The sequence below is a fragment of the Moschus berezovskii genome, chromosome 8, assembly GCF_049115385.1.
Source record: "Moschus berezovskii isolate FMDL1 chromosome 8, NW_MosBer_1.0, whole genome shotgun sequence".
Classification (NCBI taxonomy): Eukaryota; Metazoa; Chordata; class Mammalia; order Artiodactyla; family Moschidae; genus Moschus; species Moschus berezovskii.
Window position 1 is genome coordinate 109,204,376 of NC_142467.1, and position 22,569 is coordinate 109,226,944.

At 49.5% G+C, this 22,569-nt stretch overlaps 1 protein-coding gene across 3 annotated transcripts; it reads left to right on the forward strand.

The window, feature by feature from the left end:
- The first annotated feature begins 1,038 nt into the window (after window positions 1–1,038).
- IBA57 (iron-sulfur cluster assembly factor IBA57) lies at window positions 1,039–21,760 on the forward strand. 3 transcript variants are annotated; one of them, XM_055429947.2, is made up of 3 exons: window positions 1,039–1,481; window positions 9,549–9,892; window positions 10,301–21,760. In XM_055429947.2, exons 1-3 carry the CDS (start codon window positions 1,141–1,143, stop codon window positions 10,690–10,692), a joined length of 1,077 nt encoding a protein of 358 aa, XP_055285922.2. In that variant the 5' UTR covers window positions 1,039–1,140; the 3' UTR covers window positions 10,693–21,760. The 3 variants fall into 3 exon arrangements, with proteins under 3 accessions (XP_055285922.2, XP_088695364.1, XP_088695363.1); XM_088839238.1 differs by lacking the exon at window positions 1,039–1,481 and adding an exon at window positions 1,505–1,767 and having other exon boundaries at window positions 10,301–11,883; XM_088839237.1 differs by lacking the exon at window positions 1,039–1,481 and adding an exon at window positions 7,915–8,046 and having other exon boundaries at window positions 10,301–11,883.
- Window positions 21,761–22,569: the final 809 nt, after the last annotated feature.

A 22,569-nucleotide genomic window follows, 5' to 3' on the forward strand; every position in this document is an offset into this window, starting at 1 on the left:
AACAGGATCCGATGCTATCTCCAGATAGACGGATTAAAAATTGAAATAAAGTATAAAACACCTAGCTGCTATCAGAGAATTGTGTCATGTGGGGAACCCCCCCCCCCCCCACATTTAGTGATCAGAAATGTCAGAAGTGAAGATAGTGCCAGAGTATAAGATACACAGGAGTGTGAGTTCTACACAATAAGGAACTGAAAGTAGAGTTGCACACCTGTGTTCATGGTGTGTGCAAGAGTGTGTGTCTTAGTCGCTCAGTCGTGTCTGAGTCTTTGAGACCCCATGGACTTAGCCTGCCAGGCTCCTCTGTCCATGAAATTCTTCAGGCAAGAATACTGGAGAGGGTTTGCCATTCCCTTCTCTAGGGAATGTTCCCGACCCACGTCTCCTGCATCGCAGGCAGATTCTTTACTGTGTGAGCAACCTAAGAAGTCCCTGTGTGTTGGAAGCAACGTAAATGTCCCATCGATGAGTGAATGGATAATCCAGATGTAGTGTGTGTGCGTGTGTGTACACACACACACACATGTAGGCTGACACATGCTACATCACGGAGGAACCTGGTAGACACCAGCCTGTCACAAAAGATAAATACTGCATGACTCCACTTCCATGAGTTTCCCAGAGGTGTCAGGTCCATAGAGACAGACTGGACTGGCATTTCCAGGGTCTGGGGAGGGAGACAGGGACGTTCATCTGATTGGGCGGAATTTTGGTCTGGGAAGATGAGAAAGTTGTGGATGATGGGGATGGCTGCAAAACGGTGGGAACATGCTCCATGGCTCCAAAACGTGCACCCCAAAATGGTAAAGATGGTAAAGTTCAGGTCATGCGCGTCTCAACACAATAAAGCAAGCGGAAACATCTGAGAACTGAGGAGCAGGCCAACTCGCAGGAGCAGAAGTCAGCCCAAGACGGGTGTGTGGGCGACGCCCCGCCCACCTTCACCCTGGCCTCCGGCAGGAACGCTCGCCCGCCACCAGGGGCCGCTGCGGCCCCAGCCCGCGCATGCTCGTGCACACCCCGCCCCGCGCACGCCCCGCCCGCCAGCAGCCCGGCGCCGCTGTGGCGCCCCCGCTCGCCCCGCGCGTCCGGCCGCCCGCCAGAGCTGCTGCGCGGGCCGCCTCACTCCTCCCCAAGATGGCGGCCGCGGCTCTGCTCAGGGGTGCGGCTCCAGGGTGCGGCGGCCCGGCCTGGAGCTGGCGGCTGCGCGCGGCCCCGAGGCGCCACCTGGCTCACAGCGGCTGCTGTCAGGGCGCTGACTCCGCTAGCGGCGCCACCTGGGCCTGCTTCCTGCTAGGCGAGCGTGCCCTGCTGCGCGTGCGCGGGCCGGACTCGGCGCCCTTTCTCCTAGGTCTGCTGACCAATGAGCTGCCGCTTCCGGGTCCTGCGGCGGGCGAGGCGTCAACTTCGGCCCGCGCGGGCTACGCCCACTTTCTCAACGTGCAGGGACGCACTCTCTATGACGTCATTCTCTACGGGTGAGAGCGTTTTGCAGGACTGGCCCGGGGGTCGGGGTATAACCCAGGGAAAGGGCACCCGGGAGAGGGACTGAGAGCACTTAGAGGGTGGGCTGCTATGGTGGGCTCCCAGGGGGAGAGGCAGACACTGGGCAGCGACGGACAGAAGGCAGAACTAACGACATCCAGAGGCGGGGTACCTAGGGGAAGACCACCACTAGCCCGGGACGGACATCCAGGAAAGGACATGCACGACAGGGCATCCAGGGAAAGGGACATCTGGGGATCTGTGCACAGGTGGGCCGAGGTGAGCCCCCAAGAGAGGGCATCTGAGGACGGAAGGAGCGCCCAGGGTAGGGCACTGGGAGACCCGCACAGTGGGCAGAGCGGTGAGCACCTGGGGGAAGGCAGCCATCGGTGGGCTGGAGCCAGCTCCGAGGGATGGGCCGGCGACAGTGCCTGTCGCCTGGGAGCCCTAACACCTGGCCTCTGCTCGTGCTCAAATCCCCTGCACGGAAAAGGAGCCACACTGCAGGGAGCAACCTCTGTGCCACTGGCTTGTGCCACTGCTTCCTGAGTTCTCTAGTGTACACTCATTTCTCTCCAAAATCTCTCCCTATTCAGTGATATTAGCGTTTGGTGTCCTGTAGAGCTTTCCGTGTTCACTTGCCTAGCTTTCTCAGACTTGGTTTCTCTAGAACCTCTTACGCAGTAACAAGCTGTTGCTCTGCCTGAGGCTGCCCAGAAAACTCTCGTGTCCCTCTTCTCTTGTGGGTTTTTGTCTGCATCTTCCTAAGTGTATTTCCTGCCTGCTGGCAGAGTACATTCTTTTGTGGCTTGTTTAGAGGTAGGATACTTCAGCGGACCTTTGACTTCCAGTGGTTTTACCCCATAACGTGTGTGTGTGAGTCAGTCAGTCGTGTCGGATTCTTTGTGACTCCATGGACTCTTCTGTCCATAGGATTCTCAACTCAAGAATACTGGAGTGGATTGCCATTTCCTTCTCCATAGCCGATAACTTGGCTGGTCCTAAAACTCCGCTGAAAATTGTCCCAGAAAACGTTGAAACCACAACCTGTCTTGCAGCTGCTGGCATTGTTGTCAAGAAGCCTAGTGTTGTTTGATTTCTGAGACTTTGTGTGTGACTGGTTTTTCTCTGGATTCTCTTAGGGGCTCATCTTCATCCTGATGTGTTGAAGTGTCATGATGATGTGTATTTTGGGTCTTCTTTCATGTCACGTCGCTAGGCACTTGGTGGGCTCAGTGACTGTAACAGGATCAGTAAAATATGACCCTTGGGCAGATCTAGCTCTCTGTTTTTGTAAATAAAGTTTGACTGCAGTGCTGTCCATTTATTTATATCCTCTGTGGCTACTTTTGCTTTCCAGTGGTAAAAGTATACTTAATAATGTGGCAGAGATTGTGTGGCCTCACACCTAAATTATTTTCAATCTGTCCTTTTACAGAAAACGTGTGTGGTCCCTGCTCTGTGTCCGCTTTTTCAGAAATACCATTGTCATTATCTGTTTTATGTAATTATTATCTTCCCAGTAGTTGCTTAACCTCTTTTATTTTTACTTTTTTAAAATTACTTATTTTAATTGGAGGCTAATTACATTATTGTACTGGTTTTGCCATACATTGACATGAATCTGCCCCGGGTGTACCTGTGTTCCCCATGTTGGAACCCCCCTCCCACTTCCCTCCCCATCCCATCCCTCTGGTTCATCCCAGTGCACCTGCCCCGAGCATCCTGTATCATGCATCGAACCTGGACCTCTTTTAAAAACTACATTCTTTGATTATCTTAAGCCCTCCATGTCTGTAACGTTCAGTAGCCCCTATAATGGTCAGTTTTTATCAATGTTGTAATGATGTTTTGGTCCTCAGATTCTCTTCCTTGAGTCTCCAGTCTGCCTTTATCTCTTTCTGCCTTTGCATTCTTCCTATAATGAAGTTTTATCCTGGTAAGTCACTCTACAGTGTAAAAATATATGTTTTTCTGTTTCTAGGTTTTTTTAATCTTTAAATCTTTTCCTCTGGTTTGGCATGTTTTTGCTTAGCTGCTGGGCCATCAGTTCCTGTCAGCAGGCATGTGCATGGTAGTTCTTTCCAGGCACTGTGTGTGCTGTGATCTGTACTGTAGAGGAGTTTGTTTTTCTCTCTGTTCACTCCTGAGAGCGGAGTGTTGGTGTGCCACTTGCTGTCTGTGCTGAGGGAATTGGAGTGCACTGTGATGATGTCTCCTGACCCTGGTTGCTCTTCTGAGATTCCAGCTCAAAGTCCTTTGTGGGGAGTGCAATCCCAGCGGGTGGGGTGGGGTCCTCATTCCATCAGAGAGAGACAGCCTGAATTAGTGGCCCCACTTCTGAGCAGTTGGAGGAGGGGAGACGTGAGAACGCTCCCTCAGATGGCTGCTCTAGGGCCTGGGGGCTGGGTGAACCATGCCCAGATTCCTCTCTCCCAGTTCTCTGCTGGGGCCTGGGGTGCTGAGCCTTCTGGCCTCCCGCCCTACCCTGATGTTTCTCTTGGGATGTGTTTCTAGTCTGATGCCTGCTGTCGTTCGTGAGATGTGCTCCTTCCCCTCCTGGTTGCTGTTGGCCATTTAACTACATCTGATCTCACTGAGGTCTGCTCTCTGAGAGAAGGGGACACGCTGGCAACTGGGTGTCCTGCCTGGAAGTCTGCGGCCTTTCTGCTTTCTTCATGGTTACTCTCTGCCTGGCGTTTTCTCTGTATTCTGTCTCCAGAATTTTTGTTTTTCTTCCTTTTTGGCTGTGCTGTGCGGATTGTGGGATCTCAGTTCCATGACCAGGGACTGAACCTGGGCCACAGCAGTGAAGTCCGGAATCCTAACCGCTTAGGCCACCAGGGAGCTCCCTGGACTTTCTCATTGAAACTGTCATGCTTCTAGTTTCCTGTCCTGGAGTTGTTCCTTTCTCAGTGCACCCTGATCTTGTTTCCCGAAGGTGGCACTGTCGCTCATTCAAAACTTTAATTTTTGGTTTTTAAAGTAGACTCTTTAACAGAGTATCCTGGTGGCCTAGCGGTTAGGATTCCAGGCTTTCGCTGCCATGGCCTGGCTTCAGTCCCTGGTTGGTGAATTGAGATACTGCAGACCACGTGGTGCAGCCAAAAATAAAAAAGGAAAGACTTTTTAGAGCAGTTTTAGGTTGCTCGGAAAATTGAGGAGGCAGAGATCTCTCATACACCCTCTGCTTCCCACACATGCATCGCCTCTCCCATATCAGCCTCCTCCAGAGCAGTACGTTAGTTACAGTCGATGAGCCTGTACTGACACCAAAGTTACCCAGAGTCCTTAGCTCACAGTAAGGTGCACGCTTGGTGCTTTCTATGAAACTGGACGGATACTTTATAACATGTATGTACCACTGTAACATCATACAGAGTGGCTTCGTTGTCACTAAATATCCTTTATGCTTTACCTATTCAGACTCCTTCATGACTCCTCACCACCACTGAAAGGACCTTCTTGGATCTGAAACTGTCTCCGTAGTTTCCCTTTTTCCAGAGTGTCACATAGTTGGTATCACAGAGTATGCAGCCTTTTCAGGCTGACTTCTTTCACTTAGTAATACACATTTAAGTTTCCTCCATGTCTTCAGGGCTTAAGAGCTCATTTCGTTTAGTGTTGACTAATACTCTGTTGTTTGCATGTACCAGTTTATATATCCATTCATCTATTGAAGAACTTGCTGTTGCTTCCATATTGTGATTATGAATAAATGTGTGCAGGTTTTCTGTGTAGAGGTTAGTTTTCAACTTCTTTACGTAAATACCAGGGAGTGTGATTGTTAGACTGTAAGGTAAGAATATGTGTAGTTTATAAGAAACCACCAAAGTGTCTTCCAAAGTGGCGGCATCATTTTGCATTCCCACCAACAATGAGTAAAAACTTACTGTTTCTTCTTATCCTCACCAGCCTTCAGTGGTGTCAGTGTTCTGGATTTTGATCATCCTGGTAGGTGTGCAGTGGAGCTTGTTTTAATTTCCTCTTCCCTGAAGACAGCTGACATGTAACATCGTTTCATATGCTGTTTGCCACCTGTATGTTTTCTTTGGGGAGATGTCCAGATCTTTGGCCTATTTTTAATCAGATTGTCTCCTAATTGTTGAGTTTCCAGTGGTTTTGTATGTTCTGAGTGACAGTCCTTTGTCAGATGTGACTTTTCAAACCTTTTCTCCCAGTCGTGGCTTGACTGATCGGCTCAGCTGGGGCTTTGTGTTTTGAGGTCTTTTCTTGTCCTGACCATGTGTTTGTTAAGAATTGGCTGTTAGAGGAGTCCGCAGGTTTTGTGAGCTGGGCTTCTTGGCTTTTGGGAGCCCAGGCGTGCCTCTGGGGGCCACTCCGGCAGGCTGGCTCGTGAGGTCCGCTGCTCGCTCGTCTCCCTGCACGCCTTTGCCTGGTGCTGATCTCAGCTGGATCGTGCTGAGCCTGGGTGCGGCTGGTTTCTGGGCAGCGTTCTCTGTGTGTGCCTGGCAGAGGGAGGGTGGAACGCGGGGCTGGCGCACCTCCTCGTCCAGGTTCCGCCCGCCAGGGTGGCTGGTGAGGCTGCGCGTGCCCTCAGCCTCCTCGTCCTGCCGCTGTGGTTGTGCCCCCAGGGTGGGCTGCCGGGCTGGGCAAGGAAAACCAGGGGATGCTGAGGCACATCTCAGACAGACACAAGTGGCTTTTTTGGAGGTGACCTATGCAGTGTTTGGGAAATACTTACACTAAAGAGATTATTCAAAAATGAATTTTTTTCTGAAATCCACATTTGATTGGGCGTCATGTATTTTATCTGGCAGCCCTACTCAGGGCCACTTTGCTGTGTCTGGGGGTATCTGTGGTTGTCACTCAGGGGTGGCTCTTCCTGGCACTGAGGAGGCAGGGCCCAGGGGTGCTCTCCGTGCCCAGCAGTGCCCAAGGTGGCCCCACAGAGAATGTTCTAGCTCAAATTTGCGCTGTGCCAGCTGAGCAGAGGCTCACCGCACATCACCACTTCCCCTGCTGACCTGTCCCCTGTTACTTAGCTGCAGGTAAGTGGGGTGCAGGAGTGCTTTGTAGCCTTGCTGGCCCTGAGGGGCTGAATGGCACAAGGCCACTTGCACAGGTAGCTCAGAAAAAAAGTGTCTGATCCCAGAACCTGTCCGTTCTCCACCCTCCTCTTGAACCCTGTGGAACGCTGGCCCCATGAGTGAGATGGGGCATCAGCCTGGGGCCTGACTACCCTGCCCCCTGGTGGTCCCTTAACCAGCCCTTCCCAGGCCCCTGCCACTGCCTGGCCTTTGCCCTCCTTGGGCATGGTTCTGCCTGCATCTCTGCCTCTCCTCTCTCTGGGGTTTACTTTGCCCCTGTGGCCTCACATTCTGTCCGCCCATGCCCACTTGTTCCTCTTGCTAGTATTTCATATTGTTTCTGTCTGCTTCCTTTATCAGAGACTTAAAAAATAGAAACATACCTACACATGGTTAGAAAACCTAGTAAAGGCTTTTCTTGGAAACTGACTGCCTACCCTTTCCCTTCTCACTGGCATGGACCCATCTTCTCCAGAGGCAGCTCCTTTTTCAACTTTTTATTTTGAAATAGTTATAGATTTACAGGAAGCCACAAAAAATGAGCAGGGAGGTCTCATATCCCCTTCACCCAGTTCCCTCAGGGGCAACATCTTGCCTCCGATGGTCCAGGGTCACATTCGGGCGGGGGGTCATGGGCCAGCCACAGGGCGCACTCATGTTCTTCCAGGCTTCCACGTGCTCGCTTGCATGCACCTCTGTGATTTGATCACATGTAGACTTGTGTATCTTCAGTGAAGACAGCTCTTCCATTACCATAAGGCTCGCTTCTGCCCTCTGTGGGCACACCCCCCTCTCAGCCCCTCAGCCAGTCCCCTGCTCGCTCCGTCTTTATGATCCTATCATTTCAGGGCTGTCGTACTAACAGAGTCTTTTATTTCACTCACCTCGATGCCCTTTGGATTCATCAATAGTCTCCTTTTCTGTGCTTGGTAGTATTCCCTTGAGGGACTGGACCATGGTTTGTTTAACCATTCACCCACTGAAGGATATTTTGGTTTCATTTCTTGACTGTTAAGAATAAAACTGCTTCTAATGTTTATGCCCAGGTTTTATGTAAATACCTGGGGTGTTTTCTAGGATAAGTACCCAGGAGTGCAATGACTAGATTGTGTGGTCACTGCATGTTTAGTCTTATAAAGAACTGCAAACTGTTTTCTGGAATGTCTTTTCCATCTACATTCCCACCAGCAAGGTCGAATGATCCATCTTTTCTGCATCCTTGCTGCCTTGAATGTTTTTATTTTAGTCATTCGGATAGTTGTGCCTTGGTATCTTTGGTTTTAACTCGTCTTTGCGTCATGATAAGTGACTTTGAACTTCTTTCCATGTGGTTATCTGAGGCAGCACCTTTGAACCCTTCTCTTTTTTCTGGCAGTTTAATTCCGTCTGTAAGTGATCGTTTCCCCAGCCCTCAGCTGATCTTATTTTGACCTTCTCTGAGGACCGTTTGGAGGGTGCGGCGATAACCTGACTTGATGCAGCAGCCTTTCTTCACATGCTTGTTCCTGTACGTACTTGACCCTTGGCTGATAGTTACGTGTATGGACCTGACAGAGTTTGTGCTGTAGGGTGAAGCCGCAGAAATCAGGGCACCAAGCAACCTTCTTTTTCTAAAAAAAATTTTGTTTTAGGAATTCTCTGGTGGCACAGTGGATAAGAAATCTGCCTGCCAATGCAGGGGACATGGGTTTGATCCCAGGTCCAGGAAGATTCCGCATGCCATGAAGCAACTAAGCCTATGCGCTGCAGCTACTGAAGTCTGCACACCCAGAGCTTGTGCTGCATGAGAGGAGCCACTGCAGTGAGAAGCCATCAGAGCGCCATAGACAGCAGCCCCCACTCTCCGCCACTGGGGAAAGCCCATGCACAGCACCAAGGACCCAGCACAGCCAAAAATAAATAGAGAACTTTTAATTCTGTTCGTTTTAAAATGTATTTTATTTGTTTGTTCATACCGTTTTGGCTGTGTTGGGCATTAGTGGTGGCGTGCAGGATCTTTTCTTATGGTGCTTGGGCTCTTTGTCACAGGGCGTGGGCCTGTCTCTAGTTGAGACCTGCAGGCTCAGTAGTTGTGGCGATCTTAGTTCCCCAACAGGGATCGAAGTTGAGCCCCCTGCCTTTGAGGGCAGATTCTTAACTACTGGACCACCAGGCAGATCCCTCCCCCACCGCCACCCCAAGCAAGCTTCTGTAGCTCTTTCCTTGGCAGCAGTCGACTTCTCCAGGTTACCACTTAACCCCTTCCTGCCTGGGGAGAGGGTCAGAGGCACAGCTGATGGGTCCCAGCTGATGGCCTTTCTTTTCGATACATGCTCCTGAAGGTTTTGCCCACTTCTCTGTCTCAGCTGCCATGCGGTCATAGGTCCTTGCTCAAGCCGCATCTGTAATCAGGACTCTAACCGTCTCCACTTAGGGCCCCTCCATCACATCTGAGCGTGTGCTGGCCTCTCTGTGCTCATCTGTCCGTAAGGGCCCCACCATCCATTCATCAGAGACACCAGGATCTGCAGTCTTTCCACTGGATGTGGGCTGCCTGGAGTGGGAGTTAGGATGGCTCTGGGACCCTGATCAGGTTGCTGGGCTTCCCTAGGGGAGGTGGGAAGTGGGCATGGGCTGAGTGTGGCCTCACCATGCACCTCACCTGCATCGGCTGCCTGCCGGCACCCCTCCTGAAATCCACTGTGTGCCCTCACTTAGGATCCTTGGCTTCTTGGTGCTCCTCGGGGCTGGAGGTGGCAAATTCTGACTTTAGAGTGGCCGTCTGTGCTGTTTCACCTCACCTTGACCACCAGACACCACTGTGGTCTCAAAGCCCTGCTCTGCACCTGTCCTCCCCTGGCCGGACTGTTTCCTGTGGTTCCCTCCCTGAGTGGGGAGGGGTGCTGGGCTGTGCAGCAGTGCCAGGTGGTCCAAGGGGGCTGGTGCACTTGGGTGGCACAGCCACCATGGCCAGGACGGACTGCAAGCCCTTCCCTCGGTGTGCCCTGCCACCCCTTCCTCTCCCGGCAGGCTCCCTGAGCGCTCCAGTGAACAGCCCACCTTCCTCCTGGAGTGCGACAGCTCAGTGCTCGATGCTCTGCAGAGGCACCTCTTGCTGCACAGGATCCGGCGGAAGGTTACGGTGGAGCCGTGCCCCGAGCTGCGCGTGTGGGCCGTGCTGCCCTGTGCCCCGGGGGAGGCCGGTGGGGCGCTGCCGCTGCGGAAGAAGGCCGAGTGTGCCGCCATCCTCACCCGTGATCCCCGGACTGCCTGCATGGGCTGGCGGCTCCTCTCCCAGGATGAGGGTGCAGCCCTGGTGCCCGGGGGCTGTCTTGGGGACCTCCAGGATTATCACCGGCACCGGTACCAGCAAGGTATGGACATGGGGTTGGACCTGGGAAGAGGTTAGGTTTGGGGGGCTGATGCTGGACGGGGAGGAGGGGCAGGGTGGGACGGGAGGGGACAGGAAGGGTGTGACCCCAAGCCCTGGGGAAACTGCATGGTGAGTCCATGCCCTGGGAGGAGTCAGGGGATAGAGCAGAATTCTGGGGTCAGGGGTAGGGTCTTCTCTAGTGAGCAGAACTGAGGGCCAGACCAAGATGCTCACCCAGAGACCAGAGCAGAGGGCCGGAGTTGGGACCTGGAGGATGCGGAGGGACCCGGAAGACTGGCGGGGTCAGATGGTGGGACTTCTACAGGCCAGTACCCCTGGCCACCCTGGGTTGAGCCCCCAGCTCTGGAGGACACCTCAGACCTCACCAAGCCTCTCCCCACCTCTGCAGGTGTTCCCGAGGGTGTCCATGACCTGCCCCCAGGAGTGGCGCTGCCCTTGGAGTCCAACCTGGCCTTCATGAACGGCATCAGCTTCACTAAGGGCTGCTACGTTGGCCAGGAGCTGACAGCTCGCACCCACCACATGGGTGTTATCCGGAAGCGCCTTTTCCCAGTACAGTTCTCAGGTGCCGTTCCTGGCGGCGGCATTGCCCCTGGCGCCTCTGTGCTCACCGAGTCAGGGCAGGCAGCCGGCAAGTACAGGGCAGGGCTGGGGGACGTGGGTCTGGCCCTGCTGCGGGCTGAGAAAATTAAGGGTCCTCTCCACATCAGAACCTCTGAGAGTGGCCTTGTGGCCCTTACTGCATCTGTGCCAGACTGGTGGCCCACAGCCACCAAGTAGCCTCGGATGCCCCTGCGGTCCTATACAGGGCCTCATCTACTGCACCCTGTAGCCAGCCCCCACTTCCTTGGGTGGCCAAGTTGAAAGAACACACCCTTGGGGGTCCCCAAGCATTTGTGGGACTCCCAAAGCTACTGACTTGGCAGAGGATGCTCCTACATGCTGCGCAGGTGTTCCCAGCCTGTCGTGCTTCCTGGGGACGGTCCTGTGCTCAGGATGGCTGTCCCTCCCTGGAAGCTTTATGGCTGGAGCATCAGGAACCCTCCTGAGGACTGAGGGTGGGTGGAAGTGAGCCCTGCGCCTGCCTCTGTCCTGGGCAATGCTGCAACTTCCCCCAGGCCCTGGATGAGGTTCCGAACCATACTAATCTGGAGGTGGTTCGTCCGTCAACCAAGGACAGAATGTTCCAGGATGCCTCTGGGCTGCCCTCACCCTCTGAGCTTGCTTGGGCAGGCTTGGGAAGGGAGCGTCTCAGTGTCTGGGGTGGCTGAAGGGGCAAGTGGACTCTGGGAATTGTCTTACCGTGTTGACCAGGGGCATGTCTGAAGGTGGGAATCTTGTGGGCCAGGTGGAACGGCAGTGTCTGTGAGCAGAGGGTGCTCACACCCACCCTAGTCATCCCAAGCATACCTCTGCTCAGTGGCACCAGCTGGGGGAGCCCCAGTACCGTTTTATACCACATCTCCACAGCTTTGGCCCCACGGTGGCACGGGCAGTCCCTTCCTCCCCTCCACAGCCCTCCTGAGCTCAGGGTAGGGAGTGGCTGTCTTGGGGTGGCGTGCCCAGGGTGCAGAGAAGAGCTTTTGCTTGCTGTCCTTGCTGCTGTTTCCTGACATAGTCATGTCTTCACAGTAAGAGGGTGACTGACTTCCCTGTTTTGAACCACTGACTTTCGTTTTCCCGTGGCAATGTGAGTCTCGTGGTTACTGGGTGTCCCACCTGGTGCCCCGGAGTGGCTATTAAAGTGCGACCCACAACCAGCCCATGTGGAACTCTGGTTTCTTTCTTTCTTAACTGTGTGTATTTATTTTAAATGTTTATTGGAGTGTTGTTTATTTACAGCGTTATGTTAATTTCTGCTGTACAGCAAGGTGAATCAGTTCTTCATATGCATGTATCCGACTCTTTTAGACCATTTTTTGCATATATGTCAGTGTGCAGTATTGAGTAGGGTCCCCTGTGCTGTACTGCTAAGTCACTTCAGTTGTGTCCGACTCTGTGTGACCCCATAGACAGCACCCCACCAGGCTCCTCTGTCCCTGGGATTCTCCAGGCAAGAACACTGGAGTGGGTGGCCATTGCCTTCTCCCCTGTGCTGCACGGTAGACCCTTACCAGCTGTCTCTGTCATACACTGGTGTGTATATGCCACTCCCAATTTCCCAATTTATCCCTTCCCCCTTTCCCCCGCTGGTAGTCACAGGTCTGTTTCCTGCATCTGTGACTCTGTTTCTGTTTTGTAAATAAGTTCATTTGTGCCTTTTTTTAGATCTCATGTATAATCTATGTCAGATGACAGTTGTCTCTCTCTGTCTGACTTAACGTCACTCAGTGTGACCACCTCTAGGTCCATCCATGTTGCTGCCAATGGCATTATTTCATTCTCTTTTATGGCTGAGTAGTATTCCATTGTATATGTGTACAACATCTTCATCCGTTCTTCTGTTGATGGACATTTAGGCTGCTTCCATGTCCTGGCGATTATAAAATAGTGTTGCAGTGGACATTGAGGTACATGTATTGTTTTGAATTATGGCTTTCTCTGGATATATGCCCAGGAGTGGGATTTCAGGATCCTATGGGAGCTCTGTTTTTAGTGTTTTAAGGAACCCCCATGCTCTTCTCCATAATGGCTGTACCAGTTTTCATTCCCACCGACAGTGTAGGAGGGTTCCCATCTCTCTATACCCTCTCTCGCACGACTGTTGATAGATTTTCTTTGGTGAGAGCCATTCTGACCAGTGTGAGATGATACCTTCTTGTAGTTTTGATTTCTATTTCTCTAATAATTAGTGATTTTGAGCATCTTTTTGTGTGCTTTTGGCCATCTGTATGTCTTTTTTGATTGGGTTGTTTGTTTTTTTTTTTCATATTGGGCTACATGAGCTGTTTGTATATTTTGGAGATTAATCCCTTGTCAGTGGCTTCATTTGGAAATGTATTCTTCCATTCTAGAGAGTTGTCTTTTTGTTTTGTTTATGGTTTCCTTAAAGGAAATGGCAACCCACTGCAGTATTCTTGCCTGGAGAATCCCATGGATGGAGGAGCCTGGTGGGCTACAGTCCACAGGGTCGCAAAGAGTTGGACACGACTGAGTGCAACTCACTTCGCTGTGCAAAAGCTTTTAAGTTTAATTTGGCCCCATTTGTTTATTTTTATTTTCATTACTCTAGGAGGTAGATCAGAAAAGATCTTGCTGAGATTTATGTCAGAGTTTTACAGTGTCTGACTGGCCTTATATGTAGGTCTTTAATCCATTTTGACTTAATTTTTGTGTATGGTGTTAGGTAGTGTTCTTATCTCATTCTTTTACACGGTACAGTTTCCCAGCACCACGTATTGAAGAGACTTATCTTTCTCTGTTGTACATTCCTGTCTCCTTTATCATAGATTGGACGACCATAGATGTTTGCGTTTATCTCTGGACCAATCTGTGTTTCTGTTTTTGTGCCTGTACCATACTGTGTTCTGTTTGTTTGTTTTTGCCATGCCACATAGCTTTGTGTATAGTCTGAAGTCCAGGAGTGTGATTCCTCCATCTCCATTTTTCTTTCTCAAGATTGCTTTAGCTCTTTGAGGTCTTGTGTTTCCATACAAATTGTAAAATATCTCTTTCTGTGAAAAATGCCATTGGTGATTTGATAGGGACTGCATTGACCCTGTGGATTGCTTTGGGTAGAATAGTCATTTTGACAACATTGATTCTTCCAATCCGAGAATGTGGTGTATCTCCCCATCTGTTTGTGTCATCTCTGATTTCTTTTATCAGTGTCTTGCAGTGTTTTCTGAGGACAGATCTTTTGCCTCCTTAAGTCGGTTTATTCCTAGGTATTTTCTTTATTTATTTTTTGATGCAATGATAAATGGAATTGTTTCCTTTATTTCTTTCTGATCTTTAATTGTTAGTCTATAGGAATGCAAGAGATTGCTGTGTATTATTTTTTATCTTGTTACTTTACCAAATTCATTGATGAGCTTTAGTAGTTTTCTGATAGTGTCTTTAGGATTTTCTGCGTACAGTGTCATGTCATCTGCAAACAGTGACAGCTTTTCTTTTCCAATTTGTATTCCTTTTATTTCTTTTTCTTCTCTTGCCGTAGCTAGGACTTCCAAAATTATGTTGAATAAACATGGCGTGAGTGGCCATCCTTGTTTTGCTCCTGAAATTAGAGAAAAGGCTTTCAGCTTTTCACCACCGAGTGTGTTATTAGCTGTAGGTGACAGAGACGTAAGGGGTTTGCCCAGTCCCGGGAGGCGAGGCTCCCCTCAGGCAGGGAACCAGCCAGGCGGTCCTGACCCTTTCCCGCTCCCCCAAACTGAGGGCAGGTGGTCAAACTGGGTGGGCAGCGCTATCCGGAAAGGTTCAGTCTCCTGAAGTGAGCAAAATTAAGAAGGCAGAACATGCTGTGGACTAGAATGGGAATGACACAGTTATACACTGTCAGCCTGTGAATTAAAAACACCGACCGAGGGCTTTTCACCGTCAGTGAACACCCAGAGCTGGGAACCAGGCATCCTCTCTGGGCAGCGGTATTTGTGGGACATCAGCCTCTTGGCCTGAGCATGAACTGCTTTGCCGACATGTGACCTGTTGTGGGAGTCATAAATTAAATGAGAAAGGAGATGGACCGTGGTGTTTTAAGTGCGGGCAGTTTCCGAGTAAAATGCTGCCATGTGACCTGTAAAGGTCTTCAGGGTTCTGCAGGCAACTGAGACCCTAAATTATTTGGTTCAGATCCAAAGAAGTACATATTCCATATTCTACCTCAGTATTTTTAAAAGGAGGCTGCCATCCAACAGAAGTGCTTCGTTTCTTGAAAAAACCAAGCCGGTTTCCACAGAAGCACTGGAGCTTACAGGAAGCTGTGACTTTTAGGAACTCTAACACCAGCTTCTTGATGCACATGACCAGAGGGGATCCGTTGGTGTTTAATCTTCACATGGGTTTCCAGTTTCATAGACAGTGATCACTGTGAGAGCTCGTATAGATACTTGGGAAGGTCTTTGCTGGTTTTCCTGTCTGCTTTAAGTTTATTCTGTAAAGAGTATGAAGTTCTAAAAATTAGCTGTCATAGTTAAAAAAAAAAAAAGGAGTCCTGGGGTAATAGTATTTCTAGAAGCCTGGAAAATGCAAGCGTAAACATTTCTTCACAGACCCTTGTCTTACTCAGGTTTTATAGAGAATAGTTCTAAGGAATATACCCTTTGTTGTTAAAAAACCCAAAAACCTAGAAACACTGATTTAACCCAGAAAGAAACAAGGGTCAGCAGGAAAACAGTAGAATCAAATCTACAAGTTTTCAGATATTGAAGTAACCAGACATATAAAATAAATACATTTAGTACGTTTAAAGAAATAAAATAAGGCATTTAAATATTAGTAAGACGCGAGAGACTATAAAATGATTAAGCAAGTCATATAAACAGATCAAAGAGAACTAGAAATAAACATGCTTCTTTAAAGGAATCTGTGGATGTATTTTCTGAAGAATTGGGAACTATGAGAGAAAGAGATGGGAGAGTGGAGGGAAGATTTAATGTAATAACATAGGGATCTAAATGGAATTACGGATGGATAGAAAAGAACATGGGGCAGAGGAACAAAATAACGGCTCAGAATTTTCTAGACGTGATGGAAGTTGTTGCTTCTTAGGTTCGGAAAGCCCAGTGGCTTGCTGTAGCTGCGCCTTGCCACATCGTAGTAGAAGTCTAGAATCCCAAAGATGAAGAGAAGGTCTTCACATAGAAGATGGCAGCGATAAAATATTAAAAAGTGATTTATCAAAAGCAGCAGTGGAAACCAGAAGGAAAGTGAATAATATGTTCATTGTACTGAGAGAAAAATGCATGTATGCGTGCTAAGTCGCTTCACTTGTGTCCGGCTGTTTGTGACCCGATGGACCGTGGCCCGCCAGGCTCCTCTGTCCATAGGATTCTCCAGGCAGGAGTACTGGAGTGGGTTGCCATGCCCTCCTGCAGGGGATCTTCCCGACCCAGGGGTCAAACCTGAGTCTCTTATGTCTCCTGTGTTGGCAGGTGAGTTCTTTACCACTAGTGCCACCTGGGAAGTCCTGGTCAGCCTAGAATTGTATACCCAAAGCTGTCATTCAAGAATGAGGTGTGAAATAAGTCAGTCTCATCTGAGATACTGTGATTTTTAGTAAGAAATATGTATTTGATCTTGTCCTTAGTCCTGGCACATAGTTCCTAAAGTTTTTGGAATTTCCTAAGTGATAAGAGTGTTGCTGCTGCTGCTGCTAAGTCGCTTCAGTTGTGTCCAACCCTATGCGACCCCATAGATGGCAGCCCACCAGGCTCCCCCGTCCCTGGGATTCTCCAGGCAGGAACACTGGAGTAGGTTGCCATTTCCTTCTCCAGTGCATGAGAGTGAGAAGTGAAAGTGAAGTTGCTCATCGTGTCCAACTTTTGGAGACCCCATGGATTGCAGCCTACCAGGCTCCTCCACCAATGGGATTTTCCAGGCCAGAGTACCGGAGTGGGTTGCCATTTCCTTCTCCTGATAAGAGTGTTGCTGCTGCTAAGTCACTTCAGTCGTGTCCGACTCTGTGTGACCCCATAGACGGAAGCCCACCAGGCTCCCCCTTCCCTGGGATTCTCCAGGCAAGAACAGTGGAGTGGGTTGCCATGTCCTTCTCCAATGTGTGAAAGTGAAAAGTGAAAGTAAAGTCGCTCAGCCGTGTCTGACCCTTAGCAACCCCACGGACTGCAGCCTACCAGGCTCCTCCATCCATGGGATTTTCCAGGCAAGAGTACTGGAGTGGCTTGCCATTGCCTTCTCTGGATAAGAGTGTTAGAAGTATGTTAATATTTATAACAAGCTCCTGTCAACCACACCAGAATTTATGTTAATGAGATGACTTTTAGAAAAACTAAGGGTGGGGTTAGTTGCTAGATTAGAAGATTAGAACTTTCAGTCCCACTCTGACCTCTGGGAAGGAGAGAGGGGCTGGAGGTTGAATGTGTCACCAAAGGACAGTGATTTAATCAATCATACATCTACAACAAAGCCTCCGTAAAACCCTGAAAGAATGGGGTTTGGAGAGTGTCCAGGAAGGCTGAAGAACTGGTTTCATGGAGACCATATCCTTTGACAAGTTTCATCTAAAAAGATACCAATAACGGAAAGATAATTAAAAATCCTTTATCACTTGAACGTTCGGAAAATCACATCTGAATACCTCATGGGTCAAAGAAAAAAGTCCTCACAAATTACCAGCTACTTAAAATGACCATGAAAATAGAGCAAAATTTGGTTGTGGGTGTATATTAGGGGTAACTTCATAGCCTTTAAAAGTGTGCCTCTGACTTAAGAAGATAGCAAAATAGCAACATAATAGATTCAAAGAAAGTAAAAAGAAGGAAATAATAAACAGGAAAGAAGTAAACAGAGCAGAGGAGCAACAAGACCAAGTATTTTTAATTAGCAGGATGATGGGAGTGGGAAGAGCATCCAGGGGGCTTCAAGGGAGGCAGGGGGCTGTGTCTCCGCTCTCCCTCTACCCAGCCTTTTCTGGAAAAAACCCTGTCTTCCCGCTGGACTGCAGTGTTTTCCTTGCCACGCTCCCCTTTCCAGCTGGTATTGTAGGTAATTTGATTCTCCAGAAGCTCACTTTTAAAAAAACTACTGGATCATGCTGCGTTTTGTTTTTATTTTTTAAGTTTATTTTTAGTTGGAGGAGACTTGCCTTGCAATGCTGTGCTGATCTCTGCTGCGCAACACCGTGACTCAGACATGAGCATACATACATCCCCTCCCTCTTGTGCCTCCCGCCCTCTGCACCCCCCACCGCCGCACCCCTCTAGGTGTCATACTGGGCTGAGTGCCCTGGGGTACAGAGTGACTTCCCACGAGCTCTGTGTTTTGCACATAGTAATGTGTGTGCTTCAGTGCCATTTCTCAGTGCGTCCCACTCCCTCCTTTCCACACCGTGTCCGCAAGTCTGTTCTCTACATCTGCATCTCCATTCCCATCCTGCAAATAGGTTCATCAGCACCATTGTTTTAGATTCCATATATATGCATTAATATATGATATTTGTTTTTTTTCTTTCTGACTTCAGTCTGTATAACAGCTTCCAGGTTCATCTACCTCAGTTCAGCTGACTCAAACGCGTTCCTTTTCATGGCTGAGTAATATTCCACTGCACATATGTACCGCAGCTTGTTCATACATTCATCTGTCCCTGGACATCTAGGGTGCTTCCATGGCCTGGCTGTTGTAAATAGTGCTGCAGTGAACACTGGGGTGCATGTGTCTTTGAATTACAGTTTTCTTAGGATATGTGGTCTTATTTAAACGTTTGCACTTGGTCTCGTTTTCTTCCTGGTTTATTTCCGTGTTGCTCCTCTGTGGAGTTAATGTTGTGTGTTTAATATGTCAATTCTGTGTCCTGTGTTTTACCCCCACATTTCATGATTTGTTCTCTGTCTTTTCACCGTGGATATTTTTTGTGGCTTCCAGTATTTGGATGTTGCTTGCTTCACTCAGCTAGGCCACTGATGTACTTGTGGTGTATTTTCTTTGTGCTTTTTCTCTTTAGATGACAATGTTTTGCTTTACTTCTTCCAGATAAGCCTTGTGGGGTGATTTCCTTTTGACTCTTTTCCTGCATTTCAGATTTCATGGTTCACTATGGTCCTGGGCAGGAGGCTCACTACCTCATAGGTGGCACTCAGCCAGTTGTGCTGTGTTCTTTGTGTGGCACTGGTTCCAGGAGTATTTACAATAGATTTGAGAAAAATTATCCAGTGGGAAAGCTGAGACTGAGTGGGATGGAGACCCCGTTTTAAGAGGCTGGTACCAAGAGCGTATAACTGGTGCCCCCAGCTTATCTGAGTGGAGGCTGGCGGATGCCGACCCCTCTTCCCCTTTACCTTGAGGTGTGTTTCCAACATTTTATTATGAAAAAACCTAACACAGAAAGTGAGATTTTGCAGTAAACACACCTGCATGCCCAATTCACGTCAAGCTTCTGCTCAGCCTTTTCCTTTGGGTATCAATTCCGGACCCTAATCCTCTAGCCACCCCCTGCCCCTTAGCCTTTCTTAATTTTTGATACATTTCCAAGCGAGTGGCAGACCTCAGCCATACCCACCCTTAACGCCTTCATCAACATCGTTTATGGCTCTTTTTTTTTTTTTTCCTCTTGGAAGTAAAATTAGCATGTGGTAAAACGCACAAATTCTGCGGTTTGATGAATTCTGAAAAGTCCATACATTGTGGTTGCTCTCCCCTGCCCCTTCACAGTCAGGTTGTACGCCCCAGCCGTCGCAGACGTGCTGAACCTGCTCTAAAGCTTCACGTCGTCGGTGGAATCGATGGTCCTGCACTTTGAAGGGAGGTTTTGTTCCTAGCACGTTTTTGAACCTCCCCCACGATGCCTGTGTCTCTGTGCAGTCCTTTTTTGCTGAGCACTGCTGGCTGAGCGGATGGACCACAGTTAGCTTCTCTGTCTTCTGTCGAGGGACCCACAGGGTGTTCGCAGCTTGGGCTGTTATGAGGAAAGCAGTGGTGGGCATTGCAGACACTGACCAGACCATCTGTAAAAATAGACTCTGATCTACAGCCTTTGGCCACCTGCCCAGGAAACCAACCCACCATCTCCAGTAGCCATCTCTGGTTAGTTCCAAGTTGGAAGCAGGAAACCAGCCTGCTATAGCCGGACTTGCAGGATATTAGCCTGCTATCTCTCACAATAATCCAGGCAGCCAAACAATAATTCATCAGCTCCAAGCCACAGGACTTGATCAATAACTCATGCTTCCTTTTCTTTTTTTCCTGCTTCCAACTTGGAACCAACCAGAGAAAGCCAAATTTACCCCCTTACCCATGCCCAGGACACCCCACTGCTGGTCAGCTGCCCCAGCTCCCCAGGCCCACAGCCTCTGTAAGCACGCTGGGGCCTTCCCTTATTGCACAGGGAAGTTCTGTCGCCTCTTTTGTGTGTGTGTGTGTGTGTGTCAACTTTTTATTTTTTATTTATTTATTTTTTAATTTATTTTTTCATTGGAGGCTAATTATTTTACAATATTATATTGGTTGGTTTTGCCATACATTGACATGAATCCGTCCCGGGTGTACATGAGTTCCCCCTCCTGAACCCCCCCCACCTCCCTCCTCCCTTTATCCTCCCTCTGGGTCATCCCCGCACACCAGCCCCGAGCATCCTGTAACATGCATTGACCCTGAACTGGTGATTCGTTTCACATATGACAACATACATGTCACAATGCTCTGTCGCCTCTGACTGCCCATGACTCCCTTACTGCAGCAAACTCTGAGCAGATAGCCCTGCCCATTCTCTGCTCTGGCAGGCTGACCTCCTTTCCACACTCAGCCAAGCCCTCTGTGGACACAGGCTTTCAGCTGGTCACGCTGGTGCCTAGAGGTGTGTCTGCACCTCGGAGGTGGGGCTGCACGTAGGAGGAGGCTGGAGACATTCACCACGTGATCAGTCCATTTTACGCTCCTACCGACTCCTCGTGCTTGCCAACATTTGGTGCTGTCAGTCTGTCTAATTCTGGAGGTTGGAGGTTTCGTGTTTACATTTAAACGTCTTGGTCAGATGCCTGGCTGTACTGAGGGGGGTCTGGGGGAGCCTTCCTTTCCTCAGCCTGGGGTCACCCCCTTCCACTCTGTGATCTGGGCTCTTAACCAACTTAGTGACCTTGTCTTCATTTTCTTTTCAAATGTTGCTTCAGTTCGGTCACATTAGTGTTTGTGGCAAAAATAAATCATTTATGAATAAATTTTATGTCAGAAATCTCAAAATAAGAAGTTTGTCAGGGAAGTGAGTGGTAGCAGGGGCCCTGTTGATGAAAAATGTGGAGATTGCTGACTACTGATCCACGTTTCACTCATTCGTTCCTCCAACCATTCAACAAATTATCGGGTGCCTACAAACCATAAAAGTAAAACGCAAAGTCTACTGGACTGCCGTAGCTCTGTGGTCAAGAATGAAGCAGAGAACGGTATGGAATGTGTGCAGAGATGGGGTGCATTGGGGGCTGGGCTGTCTGTCGGTTTATGTGGTGAGGACAAGGCTGCTGGGGGCATGGGGCATGTGCAGGGGTGGGCTGCCTTGCTTTTTGGCCAGAACTGCCATCTTCAGTAATTCGCCAGAGTGACCAACACAAAGGGGAAGAGGAGGGACACCCACTGCAGGACCTCTAGGCCTTTTAGAAAACGTGGAGTTGTTCCTTTGGCCACATGCGTGCGAATCTACAAGAAGGGTGATATTGTGGATACCAAGGGAATGGGCACTGTTCGAGAAGGAATGCCCCGCAAATGTTGCCATGGCAAAAGTGGGGAGTCTGCAGCGTGACCCAGCATGCGGTTGGCATCATTGTAAGCAGACACGTTAAGGGCAAGATTCTTGCAAGAGAATTAATGTGCGTATCAAGCATATTAAGGACTCTAAGAGCCAAGATAGCTTCCTGCAATGTGTGAAGAAAAATGATCAGAAAAGGAAGTCAAAGAAAAAGGGGCTTGGGTTCAGCTGAAGCGCCGGCCTGCTCCAACCAAAGAAGCACACTGCTTGAGGACCAATGGAAAGGAGCCCGAACTGTTGGAGCCCATTCCTTATGAATTCATGGCCTGATGGGTGTAAAAATAAAGACCTGGACTGTACAAATATTTCTCTTAAATGAGTAGAGGTGTTGTGTCCAAATTCAGTGGGTGATGTCTTTTCAGATTTAGTGTTTTTTCTTCCTGAAAAATGTAAGATAATTTGTTGTTCAGTATGCTCCATTTTTTAATAAACTGCCAGATATTTAAAAAAAAAAGTATAGGCTTCCTTGGGACTGGGCTTGTGTGGGGTTTGGGTGCATGTGGAGATGGGGCAGGGTTGGCGCGGTTAGGGGGCAGAATGAGAACAGGGCAGAGTCAGAACACAGTGAGGGGACAGGGCAAGCATGGGGATGGTACACATTGGGGGCTGGAATGTGGGATCAGGGAGCACTGGGATGACGAGAGTGAGCTGCTGTGGTGCATGCGGATACTAGGTGCATTTGGGGGCCAGGGCAACGTCAGGGTGCACTGTAGAAATGGAGCGTGTGTGGGGTTGGGTACATGCAGTGACTGGGTGCATCGGCGGGGGATAGGGCAGGGCTGAGGTGATGGAGCACGTTGGGAGGACTGGGCACATGAAGGACAGGGCTAAGAGGGGCATGTGTGTTGTGCCAGGCAGAGGACACAGCGAGGAAGGGCCTTGAGACTACTGCACATCTGGAATATCCTTCAGATTGTCAAGGCCAGTGCAGTTTGAGGAAGGATTACAGGAGACCCATTGGGAAGAGCCCAAAAGGGGTTTGTACAGGGCCTGTGCTATCCTAGGGCAGAGTGGGGTCGAAGGAGAACCCCTGTCCCTGGGTGATGGGCAAGGGGGTGTCAGAAGAGTGGGCCGAACTGGGTTTATCTTAAAGCACATGGGGCTTGGAGGAATTGGGGGGTTGTGCAGCAGCTGTCCTGACATGTGTGGGGGCAGTTAGGTGTTCAGTAGGGGTGGGTGGGGGTAGTCTGGCGGTCGTGAGTGCAGAGGGGATGCCACCAAGCGGGTGCAGACTGATGGAGAGGAGCATCACGGGGCAGGGTCTTGAGTCTGCAGCCTCTCCTGGCCTGCCACATCATCTTGGGCTG